Below are 21,440 nucleotides of genomic sequence, written 5' to 3' on the forward strand. Positions count from 1 at the left end.
TTGGAGAGCGTTTTCAAAACGCTGCATTTTCCTTGAGTGAAAACGCCGTCTCAGTGTGGACGGAGGGCCAAAACGGAGAGAAAAAGATGCGTTTTCAAACGAAAATGTATTAGTGTGGACATGGCCTTATGTGTAATGCGTAGAAGGCTCTATAGCAGGGGTGGGGGAACTCCAGGCCTCGAGGGCCGGTGTCCTGCAGGTTTTAGATGTGTCCTTGATCCAACACAGCTCATTTAAATTGCTAAATGACCTCCTCAGCATGTCTTGAAGTTCTCCAGAGGCCTGGTAATGAACTAATCATTTGATTCAGGTGTGCTAAAACCTGCAGAACAAGTTCCCCGTCCCTGCTCTATAGCGTTACAGAATAACATTTAACCATTTCATTTGCTTTCATTTCTATTTTAATGAAAAACATGAAGAACAAGGCATGAATAAAAAATAATAATAATTTGTAAATTCAGTTTTTCTAGTTTCATTCTGTTGATACAACATGACCAGAATATAAAAAAAATGAATTAATCTGACTTTTTTTTTCCCTTTCAGATACACTTCAAAACTGGTCATTTGATCATTCTGGTTTCTTGTCGAGCTTTTTTCTTTTGCAATGAAATCACCTTGTTCCCAATTTCCTCAGTGAGTAACCACGTTATTATGGCTAATACAAATTTTGGCCAAAAACTATGAAATTAAGAGTCAAGTTGCATTACACTGGAATTATCCTTTAACAAATGAAATGAAAATGAATTTCATTTGTGCGGATAATGAGATTTTTCGAGAGATACTCGGCTAAATTTTCCACAATTTTCTCTAAGAGGCAATTTCCCCAGACCTCAGCCCTGTTCATTAGCCAGCATGTACAACCGCCAATGAGAGCAGTGCATGTGTGGGATAATGGAAATGGAGGTAGATCATGCTGAACATGAAGGAGATTTAGCTCATTCAAGTGGCAGGTAGTGTTTCTCCCCCATCCCTCGTCCCACTCCTCCACCTTCCCAATAACCCCCTTCCCCAGAGGCATTACCCAAAGCTGGCTCCTTCTCCTAATTACCCATGGGCCCTAGAAATGCTCCAGCTGTTTGGAGAAGTGGGACCACTGCAGAGCAGGAGGTTCAGCAGCAGCTGATGAGTTGGGTGAGAAATGGAAGCTGATTAAAAGTTTTAAACTCGCTTGGAAGACAAAAGAAAGAGAAATTTGAAGTTTTGGAGAAGGCATCTCAGGTACATTTCCAACGGATTTGTGCTAAAATTCTTTCTTTAATTAGTTTTTTTGTTGTAGTTTTTTGTCAGATTTGCTCCGTGCTTCCGTAGTGCATTCACTGATGATTCATCTAACATACTTGTGTCTGACAAGACCTCCCAGAGGACGAGGAAGAACTCGTTTGAAAGACAAATTCATTGATCGTTGTGACTGTGACTGCTTGCTGTACAGATTAAACGATTGGCAGTTTGACAGCTGACAGACTGACACTGATTGATCGATCAGCGCTTAACTGGAGGAGACCTCTGACAAACATGCAGCTTATATTGCTTACAAATGGACTGATGGATGGATTGGACTTGCCTGTGATTTGCAAAAGTGCCATTTTGACTCACCATCCCTACCGCGACGGTCCAACGTCGCCTTGGTAGATGAAGATGAGATGTAGAGGAAACCGTCCATGAAGATGGAAGCCTCAGGCAGGCAGGCGTTCTCTGACCATTGGTCCAGTCGAGGGAAAGCTACAAGGGAAGCAGAGGAGGAACACATGAGCAAAGAAATGGTTTTCCTCAAAGAATGTAATGGCACCCGTCTATTCATTCATTCCTTTACTGCCATTTATGTTACCTTTTTCTCAAGGGATGCAAAGCAAAATTAAAGCTGGAGTAATCAGATTTTTTAAGCAACATTGGAGAAAAAAATAATAGTTACTTATTACTTTTATTCAAGTATCCGGAGAGAGATCAGATCAGGTGAAGTAGAGGCCCAGAGGGATGAAGTATTAAGTAAGAAGCTGTGGTGCAATGGAGTAAAGCCAATGACATTTTCACCTGAGAGATTAGGGTTTGAACTCCTGGTTGTTGTAGGTTGCTGGTATTCAGCCAGTACAATTGGTCACAAAGATATATATCGCTGCACCAAAAACCTAGTAATTGCTTTGATCACTAGCAAGTTGCCGTGGTTGTCTGTATTCTGCATGCAAAATGCCAAACATTCTCCAACCACTTGCCAAGTGGTGGTTAAACTGCAAGAAGTGCAGGACAGTCCAGAAATGGGAAATGTTCCCCTTTGAACAAAACTTTTGACTTACCGCTGGAGTCAACAAATTTTAAAAGCTTACTTTGAGGCGACTGTTCCCCATTTTTGGTTAGTAGTTGACATATGCACACTATGGCTAACTGCAGAAATCCACTAGCAACCAACCCAGTTGCAAAGAGGTTTTTTGGTAGACCACTGTATACCTCTTTGCAAACAAATTTATCTACCAATAGCCAGCAACCTCCAGCAACCACTCACCAACCGGTCAGGAAAAGGTTTACAGTGGGTCGCGAACCAGTCTCTAGTGTGGCCCAGTGAGAGTGTGGCCTAATTTGTAGTGCAAATGCCATTTCCTGTCCAGTGGTGCTTTCGGTTGGTTCAGCTTTTCTAGATCTCTGCCTACTGCAGCTTTTAAGAATTGTTTTAACGTAATAAGTGAGCATTTAAATTGGTTTAACAATCATACGATATGCAAAATCACATAAATAGACGAAGTTATCGGCAATGGGAAAATAACCGAGTGCACCCAAAGCTGTTTTCTGGGGTAATTTTTTATACTGTATTCAATAACTTTGTGATCTCTCTCCTGTAGAATTCCACTCAGTAAATAATTCACTTGCAAAGAACATTTGCTGAAAGGGGCAACAAGGTGATGCGTCTGCCCTCTAACCATAGTACAGTGGCTCCACTACACACGCTAACATGACAATCACTGCTTGCATTAGCTGATATTCTAACAGATCCCCCTAACACCAGCCTCCAGTGCATGCCAATCACTGCTGAGATCTCATTTTGCTGTTCAGATTTGGGATGTGGAAAGTGTTTTAGATTAAAATAACACCAATCCCACGCGTGATTCGAGCTTTCTCTCCCAGTGTCATCCGTATAAAATACCTGACTGAAAAGTCTGTCCTTCAAGCCGAATATATGAATCCCCGATCCAGCTCTGGGAGGCTTTCACACTACTGAAGGACCCATAAGCAAGACAATGAATCCCCACTGGCTTCACAATTGCTGTTCTTGAACTCGTGCACTGACCTACATATGGAAAGCATTTTCCCGTGGGCATCAATAAAGCAGCACAGTATTATCTTCTTTTTTTTCACAAGCAGCATAAAAAGTGATTATACAAGTTGGTGTTTATTTATTCATGACATTGAAAGAGAGTGACCATGTGACAAAGTCAAAGACGCAGCATTGTGAGAGCACTTCGTGGCAGAGTCCTCCACGTGCTGTATCTGTTAAAAAAACCCGAATAATTTCTACACTGTGTCCTCGCTTCATCTTTGTCCATTAAAATTAGAAGTCACTCATTTTTCTCTCTTTTTCTCGCAAACTTCAAGAGCTCCCCACATTCAACCTTATCATTCTCAAATTCAATTAGCTTCAATTCTGGGGTTCAATTTTCTGCCAAAGCCTTGGAAATATCTTACAGATTTTATCTTCACTACCTCCAGCTCCCTCATCAAGCAAGGTAAAATAACTTTAATTGAAACCACTTTTGATTGAAGTGACATTTCTACCCTTTAGTAACACCACTAATGCCTCTTCTCAGGACGGCGTATCGTTCCCCAGCGAAAAAACAGCCAGTTAATTTAACAAGAAAGCTTATTCTGAACATCGTTATGTGTGTAGTTTCATTATGTCAGACGAGCTAATTGTGTTCAAATGTGCATTAATACTCTTTGCTTTGAAGTAAACTATCAAGTAAGCACGTAATAAAAAAGGATTTAGAAGCCCAACTTACAGAGCATTTAAGAACTACAGCAAAAATCATACGTCTCTATAGAAAGCATTTTTTTTACTGTCCAAAATTGTTTCAGTGGTGCAAAGAAACCAAGAAGAGAACAAGCCATGAATCTCTAAAAACTGAAATGTAATTATAGACTCAAACACAAATAAGGACAGTATATATATTGCAATTTCAAATCCATGTCAAACGTAAAGGTTCAAAGGGTTCTAAAGGCATAAAAACATATCAAAACATAAAAAATATGTTTTTCTCATATTAAAACAAACAAGCAACCTATTAGAAATACACAGAGAAATGTGAATAAGAAACAAACATAGGCTACTGCTAGATGTAATCACTTGCAAGCAGGGTACTGGACAGGAAAACCACCTTACGAATGTTTTGGTCAGTAGTGCATTCTTATTGTAGCGCGTTATTTGTTTAGAAGCTGCCAAGTCCTTCACAAACAATTGCTACCTGATCACCAAGTGGTAGCAAAAATTGATAAAAACGTGGCAAAATGTGGACAAAACTAAACACAGTGACACTGAAGACCACTGAAACCAATAGGTTTCAAAAGCCACGGCTTTTATTTTGAAAATTAATGGTGCGTCCATTCGCAGTTTTCATTGCTCTCTTTACAGTCTCACAACCATATAGCAAATAGTTGGTGAGTAATAACAGACTAATTGGCATCTTCCATGGAAACACTGACACTGTGGTAATCTGCTGGTGACCAAACCAATTGCAAAGAGGTTTTTTAGTGCAGCACTATACACCTCTTCTAATATGCCAGTTTTTGTGCAGCGACAGCAAGCAAACGCGCAACTGGTAAGGGAATACGCATTTTCCCCCCTGGAGACGAGCGGTTATCAGGGGGTCATCGAGGAGTCTCTGGGCCTGTGTTACTGCAGCATCTTATTAGCAAACTGTTAGCCAATGTTAGAGAGATATAAGAACAGATCAAACTCTGCCTTAAAGGTGAATACAAAACAAGAAAAACATTATGACTTAATATCCGTTCAGCTTATTTTTGTCCATATAATAATGCTCGTGTGTTCCCTCAGTCATAATGTCTATGTTCATTTTTCTATAGAAGTAGGAAATCAAACCTCCCTTTTCCTGCAAGTCTCTGCAGCTGCTGCTTTGTTCACGTCATACAGTTTGCATTAAGGCTGGGATTATGCTCCCGTCTGGAGAGCCTCAGACACCATGGTTGAGTAAGTTGTTGTTATTACTCTGTTTGGCAGTCTGCGTGCAGGAACCACGTGTTGTCGGTGCCTCTGCAGTGCAGAGTCCTTATAGACGTACTACACAACGTCTGCACGGAGCCTCATGTTCACCCTCTGATGACGACATTTATGACCCCTGCAGACTCGTAGGTGTGAAAAGTATCATTTCTGAATAGGAGAAAACCTACACGCTCAGACTTCACAGGGGCATTTGCATGCTTTAAAGGCTCAAAGATCTAATACGGGGATAAAAGTCAAAAGAATATTAAAAATTCAGAGAATTTTCATTGTGTTTTTAACTGAAGGAGCTGACAAAATACACAGAGGGGCATTTTTTCATTTTTATGTGATTGGACAGTTAAAATTAGACAGGAAGGTGGAACGATGGGTGTGGGAGAAGACATGCAGCAAAAGGGTCCCAGTCAAGACTTAAACCAGGCCACTGTGTTGAGCCTTGTTGAGCCTCGACCAGGTGAGCTAAATGGGCCCCCAGCCAGATGCATATCTATATAATTATGGTTCTCGGGGCCATGATGCATCATAGGGTACACAAAAGAGTCCAAGAAGAAGTAGTTCCCACCCTGAATAGCATGTTTAAAAATTAGCCTTCAGTACAAAATCCACTTATTAAATCCAAATGCTCCATTTGAACTTGGATGGATTGTTGTTGGTCAATAGGCAAGAACTACATCACCTTTGTAGCTACTACATTATTCAGCACTAACATCAGCTGCAATAGCCAAATTAATCTTTAGCAAGTTATTAAAAAACAAAACAAAATATAAGAAGTATAAAAAAGTTTTAATGCTAATTAATAATCCATCAATGATTTAATTAATAAACATCCATCAGTTTTGGCATTTTTTCTTTACATAACTGTGATTCTGGCCAAGTTTATCAAGTAAATATCAATGAAGACTTCAAGGGAAAATTACATTGAAAAACAGCTCACAAATGCACGTCATCCTTCATCCATTTACAGCCGAGCTCGTATAAAGCAACATCCCAACAGCAGCAGCATCATTTCTGCAGGACACAGGCCTTTTTTCTTGGCTATTCGTAACAAGTAATATACTTTTGATGTGATGCCAAGGAATGCCGTGCCAAGTTAGTTAGCAGCATCTGTAATCTAGCTGTGAATCTAACAGAGGATATGTCTGCCAATTACGGCATCATAAATACACGGAATATGATTTTCGCAGTCAAATTGCAGGGAAGTGAGTCTACGCACACACATACGCGGACGCACATGCACACATTTTCCACTGTCGACCATTCAGATTGACAAAATGTAAATAAGCCAGTGGCTTGATGTGGTATCAGTTGTAACAAGGCTCCCTTTGTGAGCTTTCTAAACAACCCCTCTGGGCCCCTAAAGCTGGACTCTGTTAAGATGGGACTGTGATGTCTGTGGGGGCGGCAGCTGAGAAGTCTGGCCTGCGCCGATTGGCTCAGTCCCCTGTGAAGGGAGGTGACATGACAGAGTGCTCAATTAGCCATCTGGTCGCCCACGGCAACGGTCACAAAGTGGTCCCCAACAAGCAGTGGACAGTGGGGTAATCAGAGGAGCTCGGTCACACACATGCACGCACACACCTACACAAACGCGCGCGCACAGAGCAATGAGGTAAGCGATAACACAAATACAGAACACGTGCAGGAAGAGCGTAAAGGAACGCCTAAGTCAGCTAAAGATAAAAAGAGCCAGAGGTTTCCTCAGTGTATAAACTTATAGTCATTCTTAGGATTAAAGAAAAAGAAACTATTGTATTTATTGAGCTGTATAGCTGGAGGCCATGCTCACACACACATACACAAACACACACAAACACTTTTAAAATTCAAACCATCCACAAACAGACACTTCACCTTAATTTACCCAAACACTGAGCAGCTTTTTGCGACCTCCTAACCCTCTTACTGCCCTGCGTACAGTCAGAGGGAACTGGTCGAAAACATAAACAATGTCAACAAGGACAGAAAAAAAAACCTGCCAGTCTTGCATTGAAGCTAACAACGGGGTGAAATAGAGACGCGAGTTTGATTTAGTGTCTCTATAGATATATATATATATATGTGTGTGTGTGTGTGTGTGTGTGCGTGTGTGTGTGAGTGTTCCTTTTATTACCCACACTGAAAAGTCTGCCAGATAAATTTTTAATGTGACGCAAGATTCAGGGCATCAGGGACGCTAGGGCGACAACAATAAAACTTCTTTGCCTCCAAATCCATGGTGTGTCATTTAAGGAGTGGAATGATGCCAAAAGTAAGAGGCATTGCTGTACGGCTCGGTTTCACAGTACAACGGCCTCCTGGGTGGAGTGAAGAGCCTCCATAAAACACTATTTACATGTTTACATTGTTCTCCTCACAGTTGTAGGCATTAGCTGATGCCTAGCAGGGCGGGTGTTACGCAACAAGATGTGCAAGTCGTTTCGTTAAAACTGTGAGCTTAAAGCCAACATTTGTACAATTTTTATGGGGTTTAGCATTATACAAATAGTTCAGATGGCAGGGGTTTTGCGTTTACAGAGAAGTGCTGCAGTCCTGAGGAGAGCAGGCTTTTCTTTATGCCACGCTTTGCACTGATATTATCTGCTGGAGGAGCTGCTTTAACAGCTGTATTATCTAATATTTCTATAACCGGTCAAATTGCTCTTTCAGGCTTAAACAAGTTACACGTAATGCTTTTTAAGACCTTTCTAATATCACTTTAAATGAAATTTAGGCCCACAGTCGGTGTGGAAATATGAATAAAAACATGCACTCTCTAAGTGAAAACACTGTCTGTTCAGTAAGATCAAATACACGTCATTTTAAAAATTGTAAGAAAGCTGCAGCCCAATCTGAAACCTGAAATCTTTGCAGACACCAACCACTCTTTCACTGCAGTCTTCTATAATTGAGACTCAGTCTTCTGACATCTTCCCTTTAGTCTCACGGCAGCCACGACACTGCATTTGAACACTTTCTGTACCAAGCACCAGATACAGGACACCCTCTGGTTCAACTGGGGTCAAATAAACAAAGAACAACATGCAACTTAAATCCTTCTAAAATTGACATTTTGGGAAACCAGATGTCCCTCTGTATGTGAGACTGCACAGCACTTCTTCTCCCCTGTCCTGTATCTGGAGACAGAGTCCCATTATTTTGACTGGTTCTGCAGGACATGCGCTATTTTAAAGGCTGACTTTTACCTAATGCACATAATAGGAAGGCTTTTTATTATTTTGTGAGTCAAGGTTAGCTTATCTAATGCTATAGCCTTACTGAAACCCAAAGATGCATTCAAATATAATATATCTGACCACCTCCCAGCATTGTTAACGTGTCCCACATCATCCCACATTTAGTTTGTTGGGATCGGCTCACCCTGATGACGTCTTACGGCACTGTCACCTCACAGTAAGAAGGTTACTTGTTCAAACTCTGGCTTGGTTGTTTCTGTGTCCTCACTAGCTCAACAAAGCGACATTTGTCAATGAATGACTCCCTAGGAGTAAGGACTTGGCGACAGTGGGAAGGAAAAACTCCCTTTTAACCCCTCAGAGAGGGGTGACCATCTGCCGTGACCACAAAGCCTTTTCTCTTTTTGACAAGTGTTCTGTCAAAAATCACGAGTCACTCCCCGCTGATGCCTCACTGTTGGATCTTGCTGTCCATGTAAAAACGTAGTGACTCAGATTCTGCCTGGAGACGCCACGGACCTTCTTTTCAGCCTCTTTTACTTATAAGACCAGCCACACACATCACGTCTTATATTCAGAGGGTGAATAATGCAGAAGAACATGCAATAAACACTAACAACTTGTTATGCTGAATGTTCTTCCTGGTCTCACAAGACTTGATTGGCCAAACCAGTCCTCCATGTCTTCTATTTAAGCCATGGGCCTAAATATTGCACCACTACATCAGATGTAGAAGTCTCAAAAACTCAAGCATCAAATATAAAATACCTGGCATTAATGGGTTATAGATGGACATACAGTTGCACTGCCCTTCAAACACAAAAGATGGCACACAATATTACGATAACACCCCCATGTGACTTTTCAATCAAGAATGACTTAAATCGCTGTAGAGGTTTCGACACCGACTACTGCTGCTATAAATTATATCTAACAATTTCATCTATAAAGGTCTCCTTGGAGGTAGAGATACACCAGACATGAAGTTTATACAGGAACTTAGAAATATACAAGAAATCATCACAGGGAAAGCCTTTGACTATAAGGAATAGAGGCATCAACGAAGCTGCCCTCGGGGAGTTCCTAAAATGTGAAGAGACACTGCCACGGAAAGCTACCATTGGCTTTTTAATAGAATCCGGGATGGTAATGTGCACAGGAACGTGCTCCTACAGTGTCCCGAGGTGCTTTGAGGCGAGCAGGTGCGAGCATGAGAATGAGGTCCGTGGAGGCCCCCTCCTTACAAACACGCAGAGAAAGGAAGCTAATGAAGTGGCCATGCTATCTGCTATCAGCAGATGTCCAAACACCGGGGCTACAAATTAGCCGCCATGGGGGGAGCAGAGTGTGGAGACGGTTTTGGGAAAAGCGGGGCTTGCAGCTTTGGTTTTTGGCTTTTGGGGGGCTTCACCGCATCCTGGGATAATAGAGGGTTTGTCCCTATTCTTATTTTCACAAACTGGGAGCGCAATTCACACTGTGAACGGAGACAGCGGCGATGTTTTACACACACACCAAGAGGCAGTCCGATTTGGAGTTTAGTTGTTAGGAGAAAGAATTCTTCAGGGTGCCTGTTTATTGCTGGCTCATTCCAGTCTGACACCACGGGGATAGCGAGTTTTGAAATAGGCTGCGTTTGTCTGGTTTACAGCACGACGTGGTGGTCGAATAAAGGCCTGAAGGTCACTCTTTATGTGAATTTGGGTTTTACAAGATAAGCAAACGGGCAGAAAAAAGAAATTTGCTCACAGCCAGACATAGTGGTTTGCTTCTGCAAATGCTTAAAATACCTATATCTGTCCTTGCATGTGTTCAATCGTTATCCTGCTGGAAAATTCAACTGTAAGGCTGAGGTCTTTTCAAACTCCAAACTCGCTCTGAACTCAGTTTTGCCCTCAATATTGGCTGCTGTGTTTCTCCTTTTATTCCTCCCTCTGTCAACTCCATGCTATACAGTAGGGATGGTGTCATGTGGGTATTGAATTGTTCCCGGAATCTGCCAGACATAACGCTGCACACAACAAATGAAAAAGTTCATTTTCTGTTTAATCAAAATTTTCACGAGTCTGCCTGCAAACTCTGGGGGCCCACACGCACAAAAACAATGCAGACACTGCTTTCTGCAGCTTTGTGCGATCTGACAATGCGTCCAACAGTAGGAAAATGTCAGAAGAGGGAGTCCGGACACATTTTGTGGTGAGGTTTAATCTTTTCACAGCACAACTATTTATTTTTCTTTCCATCACATAAAACAGCAGGACAGTCTCCTCTCTCGGCCTTTTATTTGGAATCTTTAGTACCTGTAGGCACCTGTGCAACCATGATGAAAAACATGTTTGATCGTGGCTGTAGTTCGTTTTACTAAATCTACCTTAACACGCAAGTCTGTCTCTCACTTATTTGACATTTCCAGCCTGTCTGCGGACTGCATATGTACAGCAGATCGTCACAAAGAGGTCCCAGTCCCGCAGCGTCGCTGGCTACATCCATAGTGAGCCAAATTGAAATCAAAAGCAGAACCAAACACATGCACGATACAAAGCTCCATATAAACCTAAGATCTCACTACAATGGTAGTGATTATGATTCAAAAAAATAAAAATCAACAACTAGAATTCGTCTCACATCATATTTCTGCATTATTGTTCGCCGTGTGTCTATGTGGGTTCTCTCCGGGTACTCCAGCTTCCTCCCACCGTCCAAAGACATGCAGTTAGTGGGGTTAGGTTAACTGGTGATTCTAAATTGTCCAAATGTGTGAGTGTGAATGGTTGTATATCTGTGTTAGATTTGCGACTGCCGACCTGTCCAGGGTGTAGACTGCTTCTCACCCTATGGCAGCTGAGATAGTCTCCAACCCACCTGCAAACCTGAATTGTAGAAGAGGATGGATGGATGGATGGATGGATGGATGGATGGGTGGATGGATGGATGGATGGATGGATGGATGGATGGATGGATGGATTGTTGGGTGGATGGATGGATGGATGGATGGATGGATGGATGGATGGGTGGGTGGGTGGGTGGATGGATGGATGGATGGATGGATGGGTGGATGGATGGATGGATGGATTGATGGATGGATGGATGGATGGATGGGTGGACGGATGGGTGGATGGATGGGTGTGTGGATGGATGGATGGATGGATGGATGGATGGATGGATGGATGGATGGGTGGATGGATGGATGGGTGGACGGATGGGTGGATGGATGGGTGTGTGGATGCTGTCATCTTCACTGCGAAAAAACTGAGCAATGTGTGCAGTGAGAGGCTACACGCTCTGCTAAAATCGTAAAGCCTACATAAAAGTCCATCCACACTAAAATAACACAGGTTGCCAACCTCCTTGTGACCAACTACAAATAGCTGCCACAACTGGTTGTCCAGAGGTTGAATGTGCAGCACCTTCAATCACAAAGTGACTGCACAGGTGGTTCCCAGCGAGGCAGTCTGACTTGAACAGGCAGAATTTAATTGTAAACAATTTTATTCGCCATTAAATCTATAAACAGTCAACACAAACACTGGAATCAATCTGAGTCAGTCCGTTCCAATGAGCGTAACAGCTCAGTGGACTCAACTGGTTGCCATCTGGTTGTATACTGGTTATATTCCTATATAAAAGCAGGGTTGTCTACATCACTTTGCAGTAAAATCTCCATCTTGCAGAAACTACGTCACTATTTCTGGAGGAATTTCTGAGTTTCTAAATCTATGAGGTTCTGGTTGAAGTGTGAATGTCAGGAGCTGCTTTTGCGTATGTCGACAGCAACAGATCTGCAATTTTCACAGATTTGTCACTAACGGATTGCATTCAATCCCCAGCTTGACCCACTTACATCACAATCTGACTGATAAACAGACCGACAGGCAATAAGATCACAAGTTCACTGCACACAGTCGCTGTAATTCTGATCATGCTGCAATCTCCAACCACAGTTTTCTCTGGTGTGACTGTAGCATTAGATGGACACTGAGATTACTAGTTTCAAGCCATATAAAATGTTTATTTTGTATAATACCCACTCGAGTTTTTTGGGTTGAGCAGACTTTGTGATTAAACCATACCGTAACATATGCAGTGTCCTTGTTCCTCACTTCTGATTGTAAAATACTGAGAAGGTGGCATTTATATTGAAAAACTGTTCTCATGTCCATCTTTTAAATACAGCCTAAGGCTAAAATTCTCACGCTACACAAGTGTGAGTTTATTTTGCATCAAGTACAAGATGCAAGAAGTATGCAAATTGACACCAAGCCTAACTGCTGGGCTGAGATACGATCTAAACTTTGATCTCCTGCAAAGAGCCACCTAACCACCACAGCCTCCACATCTGTACTTTCTGCCTTACTAAATAAAAGGCACACTGCTTCCTACATTGGTACTGAAAGTTGGTATTGAACATAAATCATGTGGCTGCAGAACTGTCAAATATAAATGTAATTTCAGGGGATACTGAGCTGCTATTTCAGGATATTAAGAAAAGATTGTGGTACCATGTTGCCAGTTTCACATATATAGAGACATTTAGTCATCCTTAAGGTCTCTGTTCTGGCTAAACTTTACGTTTAGGAGCACTTTCCTTGTCTCTGTCATTTAGATCTAATTTCCAAAGTGCTGCAGTGGTGATTGTTCCCTCCGTTACAGCCAAAGAATAGAGTCAGTCTGCAGGAGTCATATTTTTGGTTTTCAGTAGCCTCCCTGGCCCTGGACCTGCTTGTCCACAATAGATGTTCAGTTTATTCAGACAGGAAAACTCTGTTCATACACATCTATCTGTTAATGATGAAGCCCTGCAACTCGCAGGCACATAATGAGCACACAGACGTGGCCTTTCTACACGTTTCAGATCGACAGTACGTCTGAAGCGTGCCGCAAGAATGCGCGCGCATTTATCTGCCCGTCCGCTCGCGCGCTTCGCCAGCACACCTCCAAGTAATGGCCGTTGCCACAGTAACCAGGTGACCCACGCTAGCAATTAGAGAGTCCCTAACAGGCTCGGTGCCGGCAAGTGCACACAGATGTAGCGCATACATTATGTAAACTACAGTCCCCGCGAAAGTCTCCCTCACCTGCCTCAGCCAACAGCAGCCCGGCTCGCGCTTCTAATTTAATACGTCCTCAACATCGGCAAAAAAAGAGAAGAAAAAAACCCCACATCCATCACGAGGAAGCCACACGACACAGCACATCTGTGGCGTGCCTCCAAACCGGGGACATTAGGTGGGTATTACAAAAGGTGGGTGCAGGGTGGGAAGTAGACAGAGGGAGAGATGGAGAAAGAGAAAAAGGGAGAGAGAACTTTTAACTTAAAACTCACCAGCTTCATATTTGTGGGTTTTTCTGTCTTTATTTCCTATTCACGGCGGAGAGGGAGGGAAAAAATAAAAACTCCCTCTGTGCTTTTATGAACGTGGCGGCACAGCGGTGAGTATGGGCTTTAAACATGATTGGCTTGTTAAAGTAGAAGGGATAGGGGCAGAATATATGTGGTGCTGATGGTTGTAAAAGTCCAACTTGCACACCTGGTTTAAAGGCCTTTTCACAGATTTATGAGAACGTGTCAACTTTTTTCCTTTTCTTTTTTTTTTTTTTAACTCGGCCAAAAGAATACATGAGTTATTCTTTCTGTTGCCTTGGCACCTCAACTGTGTTGAACACTGACCACGGAAAAGTTTCCGAGTACAACTCCCGTTGCCTTCGTTAATGAAGCAAAACGAGTATGCGCAGCGGAAACGCGCTTTTCGGATGCTTCAAAGTGAGAGGAGACAGTAACAAAGTTGCTTACCGCACAGTTTGTTCTGGTGCAGGAACTCCATCTGCAGCTTCTGGCCAGCGCGCTGAGCCAAGAGGTACGGGGTGGAGTAGGTTGGATCCCCGGTGGCGCACATAACATCTGCCCCGCTGAACACGAGTGCCATGGTCTGCAGCACATCAGAGGACACCACAGCTGCACACAGCGCCTTCACACATAAAAGAAGATACAAGGGCCCGTGATGAGCTTATTTGCGAGTTTCGCTCACATTTTATTTGCAGTTTCGGCGTGTTTGTGAATCAGATTCCCGAGGCTCATTTTTAGTGGTCGCAAATCTCATTTATGGACGTCCACCTGCCACTTTCCATTTCCTGCTGTGATAGCCTAATAAAAGAATGAAGAAGTGGAGCAGCAGCTCATTGGATTTCTAAGTAGCTTTCTGTAGCTGGATTAATGCCTTAAAAGAAAAAAAAAAACAGACATAGAGACAGTGAAAAAAATCTCTGGAAATGTAAGTATGGCTTCACTTCTCTGTGTAGGAGGAGCAGCGTGGTGTTGCTGCGTACGTGTATGCGCGATTGCCAGGTTGATAGAGGACAAAGAGTCTATAAAGCGGCGTCAGAAAACCACATAAAGTTACGAATTGAGTTCCACCCGCTGATCTCAAAAGAGAAGTTAAAATGCGATCAAACTTTAATACTCCCAGTGGGAATCATTAAAGCTCAAAACCCTGAGCTAAAAAAAAAGGAATATAGCAAATAAGGAGAGGACAAATGGGCCATATTAAATATAATGAAACTAACAATTTTCACAAAGAGAAATGTGGGAATAAAGACATGAAACACAACGAAGTGAGCTAAAAGTACAAAAGAACAGCAGCAGGCTGCGATGAAGCAAGATAGAGTGAATTTCCTGCAGGAAAACAAACCAAGCATGGAATATGTATATATATATATATATGAATCAGAAGCTGATAAATACAGCCATGTAATCTGTGCATGGATAAACAGAGCATGTATTAAACGTTCAGGATGAGCCTAAACAAAGAGTGCAGTGTGCAGGCGGGTAATAATTAAAGGAAAATCCTTGACCCCTCCTCTCAGGAAGATCTGTTGCTCTGTTTGAGCACCCTCGATGCCCTCCTTTAGAGTGAGGGTCAGCGCGAATCAATACACAGTTGTTCCGGGTGATCACCTTGATCCTCTGATGAACCTTTTCTATCCTGTTGGAAATGGTCTTTTTCAGGACTCATCGAGGGGACACAAGAGGTCTCCGAATGGTTTGGTAATTATGAAAATGATGTCACGGCTTTCTCATCACCAGAACTCAACACACATGGGAGCTTTCCATCACTATCAAAATGACACATAAGGAGTATCCTTTGGAGGAAAGGTGTCTCATCACTCCAGCAACGCAAGAGAGACCTACAGAATCAATGCCGAGGCAGACTGAAGCGGTTCTGGTGGAACAGAGTGAGGTTGGTTTTTCCATGAATTTTATACATTTGTACGCCTCCACCAGTCACTATGAAACTTCAATAATGAGCAGGGTTCTCCAACTAAGAGACACAAAGCTACTGCAGAGGAAAACTATAAGGAAGGAAGGAAGGAAGGAAGGATGGATGGATGGATGGATGGATGGATGGATGGATGGACGGACAACCACAGAAGAGTTTACTGATGCCAACATTCTGTTTCTTATTCATCCAACATTCACCTTGTATACTGTTCCAGTGTACCATCACTGACTGAAACTGTGGGGTGTGTGGCATGAAATTCTATTTATTTCTACCGAAAACGTTTTTGTTTTTAGTCAACAAATAGATTTAAAAAGAAAACAAAATTAAATGCAGCCTCTCAGTTCAACCGCAACGTTTTTAGCTCCTCCCCTTTTAAAGCCACTCGCTTCTTTAAGCAGACCTTTTCTGATTGGCTGAATAAAAATGCCCCCAGCAGTTATTATAGATGTTAACCTGGCTACTGCACATGTTAATGCCACTTAGCTACTAGCAAGTAGCTTGTAACCACCTTAGCTGCCACATTAATCAAAATATGTTGCAAAGTCACCAGAAGTGCAGCACAACAGACAACCTAACCATGTTGTGTCATTTGGAGTTTTTTTTTTTGCACTACCTAAGAGAATCTTAAAGTTATATACTGAATAATATTTGGAAAAGTTTTAAGCTGCTAAACCACTCCTCACGAAACGCCAAAGGGATTTGTGTCTCACTGGCCAAGCCAATGTGTAAACGACTACACTATACACAACAGAAAAACAGTGTTGTCACTGATGGTTTTGTTCTTTTCTTTATAAGAATAAAATGCATATAAACATAACCCTGCTTCATAACAATACAAAGCAGGACCATTATATCAAAGAAATATTTCCTACTTCGATGCAGAGAAACCGTAGCTACACTGGCCCGGACACTCAAGTAATACCTCAAGGTGGGATAGTGAGTCAGTGTAGCATCCAGTCTGGCCCTGGTCAAGCATGAGAAGCAGTAGTACTGCTGCTCAGATATTTTCGTATATAGACCATGACTGTGACTTCTTGTCAACCCTGTTGAACGACAGGCAGAGAATGAACAAAAGAGTAAATGCGACGATAGCTGGAGGCTTTTGACAAGCGACCACTCGAGAGAATATTATTAGGAGAGCCAGCCAGCTGGGCTTCCTTTCTCCGCTGATGCTTCCTGGCACGTAGCTTGTGATGTTCCCTCTCCAGTCCACCAGTACAAGACACGGCCGGGGATCAGTGGCTTGGTTGCTCCATCAAGCCAAAACAATGTAGCTTCTTCAGCAGATCATAATAACGTCTGATTGGTAACAGTTGCGGTGTCTAGTGATGGAGGACATCAACACGGGTGGTTTCAAGAGATTAACTAAAGCCTGACAGAAAAGCAAAAGCAGCCTCACTTAGGATTCTATTACACTCCATTCTAAAACAATACCAACACCTTTTAAGGCAACTTATTTAACGTATTGCACTTTAAAGAAAAGTATCTAAAAGCCACTAAGAGGTTAAACAGAAGGAGGCAGTTAAAACTAATTCCTGTGAGTTTCACTTTTTCTTCCCATCTCCTCTTGTGAAGCCTTAACCTTCATTTAAATACAGACTCGATATTCTTTAGACCTTGCTGACATCAAACTAAATGCGGTGTAAGGTAACGCCACACTGGTTTCACGTAAGCAGGGAAGGTAAATAAATACATTTCCTCTATACACTCTTCTTTACATTCCACCTTTAACAGCGCCTATAAGATGAAGAAAGACATCGTTATAGAGCGAGTGTGGTGTCTGGCCATGCAGACATACTTTGTGATCCCGCTAAGATAAGCAAGATAAAAGAGTCTGAAGAATACAGTCTGAGCAGGGTAAATATTTTCTGTCTATTTCAATCTGTCCAGTCGATTGATGTGACACCGTGCACGATGACCCTCAACAAAGGGGATCAACGGAGGAGTCGAGTGGCAAATAGCGGAATTTCAACGAACAACCTTTCCTTTCACTGGGCTTTGAGCCGAGTCAGTAGGCTGCATCGATCCGCCACAAACAAGCAATATCCATCCGAAAGTGAGGCACGCCGAGGCTTGTGCATATACACGCACAAACAAAAGTACCCGTCGATATAACCTGGCCACCCACACAAAGGCCCTGCACTGAGATAAAGATGTTCAAATATGCGTGTTCCCAGAGCTGTGCCAAAAAAAAAATAGATATCTTCATCAGTAGCACAATAACCGAAAATTAATGTGAAGAAAGATTTTAAAAAATTATAATTACTTTAGCACGTGCACACACGCGCGCGCCTCTGTCTTTTTCCCGCACACGGAAGATGGGGTCAGATTATGGCAAAATAGTCCCTTGCAACTTGGCCTTATTCTGTGTCGTCTCTGGAAATGACCTTCCGTGTCATAGCAATTACCGTGGCCACAAGAGGGTTAGGGTGTGCGTGTGTGCGAGGGTGTGTAATGATATAAGAAGCTCCTTTGACACTGCACTCTCTAGGTCATGTGGTCTGCGGAGAGTTAGTGGAGGTCACTAGGATATGAGCTTCTAATGGAGGGGAAATGGGACTGAGAAAGAGAGGGAGCGGGATGAAGAGTACGCATTAAATGAAGGGGGAAAAAATGATGGGTTGCAAACAAAAAGAATCCCATCGCAACACACACTGCTGGGATTATGTAAGCGAACATATTGACGCAGTCACCTATAAATCACTACCTTTACTTCATTACCTGAAATGACGCTTTAAGCGGTGATTTGCGGCATGCGCTGAGTAAATCTCGTGACCCCTGAGCCCCATAAAACCTGTTGAAATGCCATCGCATGATTTCAGAAAAACTGCTTGAATGTCAACAAGGAAACTGCTAGTATTATTGTCTTTGTCCCGATAGGAGTCCCAGAGGAAAAAGGTTTTATATAGCTTTCATTATTTCATATTCGCGCTTGTGTTACAGTAAGTAAATGTGACACAGAAGTGGAACAGCGTGTCCGATGAGATTAGACTCAGTGTCCTTGTTTATGTTAAAAATACTGGGTTTTTTTGGTCTCTTTTTTTTAAACACGTTGTTTGTGATTCATTAGTTTGTGTGGAGATGTATAGAGTTGCTTTGAAGACTTTTTAGTGTTTTAGTGCACTTTGGCGCACATATTTTACAGGTCACCACAGTAGATTTTAAATGAAAGAATTAACATGTGATTGATGTTCAGGCTTTCAGTTTTAATTTAAGTGGTTAAACAAACCCCAGTTTTATAAGTACCCAAGAATAACTGGACACACCAGCTTCATTTACAATATAAGGATTGTTTTTAATACTTGAATAAAAGTCCTTTGCAGTAAATAAAGTCTAGAATTGTGTTAATGTCCACGTACTGATAGACCTAGCTGCATGTATCGTATTCTATATGTGCCTCCATGACACTTCAAGTGTGTCAAGGCCACTTCCAGCCCTTCCCTGCATTCATCCCTCGTGCACTCACACACTAAAACGCCCCTACCTCTCCAGTGGCTTGACTCTTTCGGGGTGCTGCACTCCGTCTGTGTTACACTTCCCCTCCTGCACCCGCCTGCAAAGAGCTCCCACTAGAACAGCAAATTCACACATCTCAAGTGAAGGAGCACACATGTTCACACGCATGTACACGCCGCACACCCCAAAGCGCACGCTCGCGCGAAAGCTGGCAAAGTCGTAATAAAACCAACCCAAGCGTTTCTGTTGTGGATCCTAATCCACTTTTCCACTTAGCTAGCTAGTATATCTCTTCCTTACTTTCTCGCCTCATTCCCCCTGTCTACATTTCCATTTCCCCTCTTTCGGTGCAGGAAAACAATACAAGGGGGCTGATCTGCGTAAATGCTGATGCCGGTGGAAACTGCTTCACTGCTTAGAGCTCTTAAAAGGAGGCCAGAAAAAGCAGACCCTCTCCTTTTTTTCTTTTTTTACAGCAGCAATAAACCCTAAACCCCAAGGCCTAAGCACCAACATGCCTATACTTGAGATCGATAAGACTTCTCCTTTGGCATCTTTAAGCTTAAAGTGCGGATTTACCAATGGTCAAAAGGTCAGGAAAATATGGGCTTTCTCAAGTTTAGTGGATTTAGCTTATGGAGTGTACCATGTGCACTTTTCCTTAAAGGTACAAACGAAGCTATAAAACAGATTTCATGCTCGGGGAACTCCTGCTATCACTGCCCATCATTAATTAAAATTACTTAGCTAAGCAGACAGAGAAATATTACACTGAAGGTCTGCAAGGGTTGTGTTTTTTTTATGTTTTACTTACATTATGCAGTGGGGAGGACTCTATTTTACACATTTATCTTGGGGGAACAACATTACAGAAAAGGATAATTGTTTCCTGTAAACATATGCTGACTGGTGCTAATATTTAACCTGGCATTTTTGATGTGGAAAACTTAAAACTGGCAGGTAGAGTGACTGCAGACTTAAGACAGAAGCCACAAGTCAACAGAGCAATGTGGTTATTGGTGTAGCATACGTGTCTTTGCCTAAAGACAAAGTCAATGGCAGCTTTAATGTTAAGGGCATTGCTATATGCTCAGGACTATGAGGGTAGTCGGCTGTGGACCTGCTGTACCTTCGCCACATTTGTTCAGCTTAGAAAGGCAGACAAAATCCATCAAGTCACATACACAGAGTACTGTTAGATGTTCTAATCTGTTTAAAGTGGTTAGAGGAGTCAGAAGAAGTCTCTTCTATTTCCTTGCAGAGTACGATCAATACTTGATTTCTGTGGCTGATGGTGATTTTTAGGCTGTTAGAACTTCAGAAAGTGGGACATCAGCTTATATTCTGTACATGATGACATCATTGTAAGATTATATTGCTGGAAAATTCATAAACAAACTAATAAGCATCTGTGACAGACTGGCAACCTGTCCAAGGTATACTCGGCCTTTTGCAGTATGGCAGCTGGGGTAGGCTCCAGCCCTTTCACAACTCTGAAATGGAGAAGTGGTTAAGAAAAGGGATGGATAGAGTTACCAACTTACCACTAAGACACTGAGTCAGCACAGATACAACAAATACAGTACTGTACAAACGTCTTGTGCCACCTCTAGTTTCTTTATATTTTGCCAGGGAAATGGGGAAATAGGGGAAGTGATTTATTAGATGATGTACAAAGATATAAGTCAAAAACAGACTTTATACAGTGTACAGAAAGTTATATTTGGTTTTACCGCCTTTATTCTTCAACACAGTCTGAACTCTCTTAGTCAAGCTTTCTTGTCATTTCTTTAAGCAGACTTCAGGAATAGTTCTCTGCGCGTCTTGAAGGGCATTCAGAGCTCTTCTTTGGATGTTTCTGCCGTTTGTTCGGTTCTCTGTCAAGATGATCCTACACTGCTTCAATAACGTTGAGGTCCGGGCTCTGGGGAGACTAATCAAAGACTGATAGTGTTTCACTGAGTGTTTTTCTATCCAAGTATGCTTTTACTGCACTGGGAGTGTGTGTGAGATCATGGTCAAGCTGGAAAATGAAGCTGTTGTCAAGCAAACGTATTATGTGGCGAATCAAAATCTGATGGTACATTTCTGTGCTCATAATTCCTTAAATTTTGACAAGATCTCCAACACCGCCATGCTTAACTAATGACTCTGGACACTCCCCTTATAATTCTCTCGGTTTTTTATTTAGCCACCAACTCATTAAGTTACTGACTTTTAACAAAGTGCCTAAAGATACAATTTTCAGTAAAAATGTATGAAAAAGCAGCCAGTGTCCAACTACTGCTGCTCAAGAGTGCTGGGTTCCTTGGACGC

General features: G+C 42.3%; 1 protein-coding gene across 2 annotated transcripts in view; it reads right to left on the reverse strand.

Moving 5' to 3' along the window:
• The window catches only part of arap2 (ArfGAP with RhoGAP domain, ankyrin repeat and PH domain 2), a 176,039-nt gene that overhangs the window by 71,872 nt on the left and 82,727 nt on the right, over positions 1 to 21,440 (reverse strand). For both annotated transcript variants that reach the window (XM_085399672.1, XM_085399662.1), the window contains exons 14-15: positions 14,183 to 14,357; positions 1,594 to 1,719 (exon numbers count right to left, since the gene is read on the reverse strand). In XM_085399672.1, the coding sequence (XP_085255798.1) occupies positions 1,594 to 1,719; positions 14,183 to 14,357 (301 nt within the window). The remainder of the gene's footprint in view (positions 1 to 1,593; positions 1,720 to 14,182; positions 14,358 to 21,440) is intronic.

The sequence above is a fragment of the Rhamphochromis longiceps genome, linkage group LG3 (genome assembly GCF_057381845.1).
Source record: "Rhamphochromis longiceps isolate RC_006_pf linkage group LG3, R_longiceps_female_GT1.1, whole genome shotgun sequence".
NCBI lineage: Eukaryota > Metazoa > Chordata > Actinopteri > Cichliformes > Cichlidae > Rhamphochromis > Rhamphochromis longiceps.